The sequence below is a fragment of the Mustela nivalis genome (assembly GCF_964662115.1).
Source record: "Mustela nivalis genome assembly, chromosome: 19".
NCBI lineage: Eukaryota > Metazoa > Chordata > Mammalia > Carnivora > Mustelidae > Mustela > Mustela nivalis.
This window is the reverse complement of record NC_139038.1, coordinates 7,855,290-7,861,839: the sequence shown is the minus strand read 5'-3', so window position 1 is coordinate 7,861,839 and position 6,550 is coordinate 7,855,290. Positions and strand designations below refer to the sequence as shown.

General features: G+C 50.0%; 1 protein-coding gene across 2 annotated transcripts; it reads right to left on the bottom strand.

The window, feature by feature from the left end:
- Positions 1-1,475: 1,475 nt before the first annotated feature.
- On the bottom strand, positions 1,476-2,631 carry POP7 (POP7 homolog, ribonuclease P/MRP subunit). Of its 2 annotated transcripts, none has more exons than XM_082712953.1 (2): positions 2,432-2,631; positions 1,476-2,105 (listed from the first exon to the last, which is right to left on the bottom strand). In XM_082712953.1, the coding sequence occupies exon 2, from the start codon at positions 2,093-2,095 to the stop codon at positions 1,673-1,675; it is 423 nt and encodes a 140-aa protein (XP_082569079.1). In that variant the 5' UTR covers positions 2,096-2,105; positions 2,432-2,631; the 3' UTR covers positions 1,476-1,672. The 2 variants fall into 2 exon arrangements, with proteins under 2 accessions (XP_082569079.1, XP_082569078.1); XM_082712952.1 differs by having other exon boundaries at positions 2,349-2,600.
- Positions 2,632-6,550: the final 3,919 nt, after the last annotated feature.

Below are 6,550 nucleotides of genomic sequence, written 5' to 3'. Positions count from 1 at the left end.
CCCACCCTGGGCCTTGGCCCACAGTAGGCATTCAGCATGTTTGTTTGAATGAAGCACTAGTCCTCCTGTAAGGAGTCTTTCTGGAGTTGCTGGCAGTCATCACCCAGAATCTAAGTCCCACGACAGGAATAACCAAGCTGGAGGGAAGGATTTTGACAAATGAGAAGCCTGATACTCAGAATCCCAAAGCATGCAAGCAAACTAGAGTAAAATTCTGTTACTATTAGATCAGAGGCTTTCAAACTCTTGTGACTTGCATCCACAGTAAAAAACACAATTTATATGATAACTAGCCCGTGTGTAGTACACACAGATCTGTAACTGAAAAGCACTAACAAAACATTACCATTTCAGGTCTGTTTCTGTAAAGAGAAAGAACTTTCCAAAAGGCTAGGACCGAGTAAATTGATTTCGAGACCCGCAAATAGATCACACACTTTTACAAACATTACTTTCAATGACTTTAGCTTGATAAACATGAGAAATCAGATCCCCTCACAAATACCCAAGCAAGAGCGCTTGGGTGGCTCAGTGGGTTAAGCCTCTGCCTTCGGCCCAGGTCATGATCTCAGGGTCCTGGGATCAAGTCCCACATTGGGCTCTCTGCTTGGCGGGGAGCCCGCTTCCTCCTCTCTCTTTCTCTCTCTGCCTACTTGTGATCTCTCTCTGTCAAATAAATAAATAAAAATCTTAAAAAAAAAATACCCAAGCAAAAAATACTTATTACCTGTGAGCCTAGTAATTCAGGCAGGGGAATCTCCTCTCCCACAAGAGCAGCCCACCCAGGTGTGTCTAAAGGGCTCTGCACCACAGCTGCTTGAAACCACTGGGCCCAGCAGGACCCGGAATCACATAAAGCAGTGTTACTCCCTGTCACAGAGCCTGACACAAAGGAGATCCCAGTCTTTGCTCCCTTCATCCTTAAACTCTCCCTTTCCTCGTCCTGGGAACTGCCATCAAAAGCCAACTGCTAGGGTGCCTGGGTGGCTCAGTGGGTTAAGCCTCTGCCTTCAGCTCAGCTCATGATCTCAGGGTCCCGGGATGGAGCCCCGCATCGGGCTCTCTGCTCGGCAGGGAGCCTGCTTCCCCCTCTCTGCCTGCCTCTCTGCCTACTTGTGATCTCTGTCTGTCAAATGAATAAATAAATAAATAAATCTAAAAAAAAAAAAAGCCAGCTGCTTCCTGAGTGTACAACCATCCCAGCTGCGCTTTCAGCAGCCAAGAGTGTACACCTTCTCCACTCGACCTGCCTCTGAGAGTACAAAAAATTCAAAGCAAACACTGGGATTCTCAGGCTTTTTCTTGTACTAAAAGCTTGTTTTGTTACACTGTCCAGAGTACTATTAATGCACTCTGCTGAGGCCGGAAACACTTGGGGTTCCCTCCTGTACATACATACTTGTAAAGGTTCTTACTCTCCCTTGCCCCATACATACAGAATTTACACAGGGGAGAAACAATGGCAGTGGGGTGGCTGCATGCTAACAAAATTGGTAGTTTTTATTGCCTAGGACGATGGTTACAAACCACAAAGACTGGGAAGACCCACTGCTTGGGCCCAACAAGAGACAATACTCTCTCTCTCTCAATTCAGAGTCCTCTGTACAAGAGGAGCCATATCTGAGCCTAGTCAGGTGGGGGTGGGCGGGTAAGGTGGCCATCCCCATTTCCATTACTTGGGGGCAACCCTGAAGACCCGGATGTGGATGGCCGAGTTGTTGCGGATGCGGGTCAGAGGCTCTCGCGCATCAGTCTCTGGTTCCAGCTCATCGACCAGCTCCACGGTGGAGGTATTGGCAGCCACCTGCAAGGACCCGAAACTGCCCGCCTGCAGCTGTAAGGCAATGTTGATGGCACGGTTGATGGCCAGGCCCAGGCCATGAATGTAGATCTCACTGCACGAGTTCTGACCCCGAGCCCCTCCGTCCAGCAGCTTCTGGCAGCGGGCCAGCTGGGCCTTAAAGTCAGTCTTCATGTTGACATAAATGTCATTGGGTCTCCGGGGCAGGCGGTGGGGGAGCCGCTTCCGAAGGGTATACTCCACCGGGTCCAGCTCAGCCTCGACGGCCCCGCGGGGCTCTCGGTTTTCCGCCATGCTGTGCGCCCTGACGCGGATAAGGGAGGAGATCAGAGAGAGGTGACAAGCGACTTCGCTGCCTTCCCTACCCTGTTTCCAGCCCAAAGGGTGCAGACAGGAGGGGGCGCATTCAACTCCCCTCTCGCCTCCCAGCCTCGGTCCCCTCCCCATCACCTCAAGCTCCCGGATCTCCCTCCCCCTCAGTGTCTATTCATTCTGGGCATCGCCCCGCACCTCAGGCCCCCACCGCACCCCCTTCCTCCGCGCCTACACTCTCCAGTCCACGGTGCTCTCCCCGAGCACGCGGCCCGCTCCCGGCCAAGCCACTCAAGTGCGGCGCCCACCCGCACGGACCGAGCGCGCAGCGTCGGACACACACGACCCGGGAAGAGAAGAAACGGCGGCGCTCTGCAGGATCGCGAGATCGCGGGCGCCGGGACGGCTCCGGGCTCCGGACCGGGCTGCGCAGTGCGCACGCGCGCCTGTCCCCGCGAACCGCGAATCGCCTTCCCGGCCTCCGTTCTCCCCGCCCCTCTGGGCGCTCGCGCGACCGTGCGCTGCGTCTAAGTCACGCGAGAGCGACGGGAGACCCGCTCCTCCATGTGTGCGCCACGCAAGCGGGGCGCGGAGGCAGGAGGCGTGTACCAAGTCAAAGCTCGGGAGGGTAAGCTTTCCTAGGCCAGTCCCAGTTCTTGGCCCACGGAAGGGTCCTGAAGCGGGGAAAGGGAGAGAGGAGACTCTAATAGGAGCGTGGAGGATTGGGGATAGGGGCTGACAGAGACAACCGGCGGGGCTGAGAGTTCAAGAAAAGGTGAAGGGGCCTGAAGGCAGATCTGGACTCCCGCGTCCATCGCAGTTCCGCCGGTCGGAGAAGGCGTAGCGGAGCTGGCAGAGCCGATCTCCCACCCAAGGTCCCTGCTGACGGAAGACGCCGCCTCCGGTCTCCCCTGTAGGACACGGGGACGCGTTCTTCTCCCCTGTCTCTTGGAAGGGCTGAGCCCCCAAGTCAGCCCTTGGGGACCCAAGCTATGAGCCCTAGGTCCAGCCTTCAAGGCTCCCCTCAGAGCACGCAGACCCTCCCCCACCCCCCTACCCCCGTTTTACCCACCTGCTAGCTTATCTGCCTCTGCCCACCCCAGCAGGGACCTGCGCCCCCTGGCGGGCAGGGAGGGACGGCGCCTCGGGATTCGTGGCTCCCAAGGGCCGGTAGGGTTTCTCCCCTGGCCAGATTGGTATAGCTTTTGGAGAGTTCCCTTCAAAAATGAGTTAGACCATTAAAAAAAAACAAACAAACAACGAGTTAGAACTGCATTGGGGACCTAGAACTGTTGTCTGCTTGAGTTGCCCCAGCACTCAAATGAGGATGATAATTCGTTTTGCAACTGCGAAACTTAGTATAACCCTGTAAACTCAAGCCTACGCATGTGAGTTGGCATTTTTATGACCCCATTTGACTAGAGGTTGGAAAGGGGTCAGGTTCCTGAAAACTTCTCTCCCAGCACCATTTAAATCCTGTAGTTCTCCTTTTAGCCCCAGATTCTTCCATAATCACAAGTTTGGGGGTTTTTGTGGGGGTGAGGAGGAAAGGCTGGCCACAGCCCTGTTCTGCCTCCAAAGTAACATTTGAGCTGATTTTTTTTTTTTTTTAAGATTTTATTTATTTGACAGGGAAAGACACAGCGAGAGAGGGAACACAAGTAGCGGGTAGTGGGAGAAGGAGAAGCAGGCTTCCTGCAGATTAGGAACCCTGATGCGGGGCTCGATCCCAGGACCCTGGGATCATGACCTGAGCCAAAGGCAGATACTTAATCCCTGAGCCACCGAGGCGCCCCTTGAGCTGATTTTTTGATGGATAAACAGGAGTTCTTCAGGGAACTAAGGAATATTCTGGAAACACTGAAGGGTATTTTATTTATTTGAGAGAGAGAGAGCATGAGAAGGGAGAGCTTCAGAGGAAGAAGCAGACTCCCCGCTAAGAAGGGAGTCCACCGGAGTCAATCAGGCGGCTCCCTGATCCTGACCTGAGCTGAAGGTAGTCCTTTAACCAACTGAGCCACCCAGGAGCCCTGAAGGGTATTTGTAAAAGAATAGAAGTGCAATCTAAGCTTCCCCCTCAAGAAACTAGAAAATGAAGCACCAAATAAAGCCAAAGGAAGAGAAGTGAAGAAACAATAAATAAAACCCAATAAAACTGGACACAAAAACAATAGAGAAGCTCAATATAAAAGGTGGTTCTTTGGAAAAGATCAATAAAGTTGATAAGCCTCTAGCAAGGCTGACAAAAAAGCAAGAACAAGAGAAGGAAAACTGGAAGTGCCTGGCTGGCTCAGTTGGTAGAGCATGCAACTTATTTATTTGACAGAGAGAGAGAGAGATCACAAGTAAGCAGAGCAGCAGGCAGAGAGCTAAGGGGAAGCAGGCTCCCCGCTGAGCAGAGACGCCCCATGCGGGGCTCGATCCCAGGACCCTGAGACCCTAACCTGAGCCGAAGGCAGAGGCTTAACCCACTGGGCCACCCAGGCACCCTGAGCATGCACTCTTGATCAGGCGTTGTTAGTTTGAGTCCCATGTTGGGGGTAGAGATTACTTAAATATAAAATCCTAAAAAAGAAGGAAGACCCAATTTATGATTACCAGAAACGAAAGTAGGGATAGCACTAAAGATCCTCATAGGCCAAAGATACTTACTTAGAGAATAATACAGGCATACCTTAGGGATATTGTGGGTTGGGTTCCCAACCACTGCAAAAAAGTATCACGAGAAAGTGAGTCAAATTTTTTTGTTTCCCAGTACCTATAAAATTTATGTTTACATCATACTGTAGTCTGTTAAGTTTGCAATGGCATTAGGTCTAAAGAAGAGTATACATCTTGATTTGAAAATACTTTATTGCTGGAAAATGCTAATCATCCTCTGAGCTTTCAGTGAATTGTAATCACTGATTACAGATCACTGTAGCAAATACGAGAAGTTTGAAATGTCAAGAGAATTACCAGAATGACACACAGACACAGAAGTAGGCAAATGCCGGGAGGCTGGGTGGCTCAGTCAGTTAAACATCTGCCTTCAGCTCAGGGCGTAATCTCAGGGTCCTGAGATCCTTATGGGGCTTCCCTGCTCAGCAGAGAGCTGGCTTCTTCCTCTCCCTTTGCTCCTCCCCTTCTTGTGCAGGTGCACTTTCTCAAATACCAAAATTTTTTAATAGACTATTTTTTTAGAGATTTTACTTATTTATTTGACAGAGAAAGACACAGTAAGAGAAGGAACACAAGCAGAGGGTGTGGGAAAGGGAAAAGCAGGCTTCCCACCAAGCAGGGAGCCCGATGTGGGACTCAATACCAGAACCCTCGGATCATGACCTGAGCTGAAGGCAGACACTTAATGACTAAGTCACCCAGGCGCCCTATTTTTTTTTTCCAAGATTTTATTCATTCCTTTGATAGCACGTGCAAGGGGAACAGCAGGGAGAGGGAGGGGGAGAACCAGGCTACTTAGCAGGGAGCCTGATGTTTGATTCCAGGATCCTGGGATCATGTTCTGAGCCGAAGGCAGAGGCTTAACCCACTGAGCCACCCAGGCGCCCACCAAGCAGAATTTAGTCCGAAGTTGCCAGACTGGTTCAATATTAAAAAAACCGATAGCTCTCATTTACCATATTAACAGGCTAAACAAAACAATGTATATGATCTTCCCAATCAATGCAGAAAGAAGCATTTAACATAATTTAGTATTCATTTATGAAAAAAACTCTCAGCAAAGAATAGAAGGAACTTCCTCAACCTGTTAAAGAATATCTACAGGGACACCTGGGTGGCTCAGACTGTTAAGTGTCTGCCTTCGGCTCAGGTCATGATCCCGGGGTCCTGGGATCGAGTCCCGCATCGGGCTCCCTGCTCAGCCAGAGAGTCTGCTTCTCCCTCTCCCTCTCCCCTTCCTTTTGCTCTCTCTCTCTCTCAAATGGATAAATAAAATATCCAATAAATAAAAAATTTAAAAGAAAAAAAAAAGAATATCTACAGAGGTGGGCCTGGGTGGCTCAGTCAGCTGAGTGCCTTTGGCTTAGGTCATGATCTCAGGGCCCTGGGATCGAGCTTCAGCCCCACATCAGGCTCCCTGCTCAGTGGGGAACCTGCTGCTCTCTTTCCCTCTGATGTTCCCCCAATTGTGCTCTCTCTCTCCTGTCAAATAAATAAATAAAATCTTAAAAAAAAAAAAAAAAAAGGAACATCTACAGAAGTCCTACAGCTACAATCATACTTAATGGTGTAAAACTAGACACTTTTCTCTTAAAATCAGGAGCTCTCGTGATTAAAGTCCCAGCCAGTTCAATAAGGCAAGGAAAGGATACAGTGTAATAAGGCAAAAAAAAAAAGATTGGAAAGGAAGATATAAAACTGTCTCTATTTGTAGATGGCACGACTACATAAATAAAAAGCCCCAAGGAATCTACAAAGAACTCATAATATTAATAA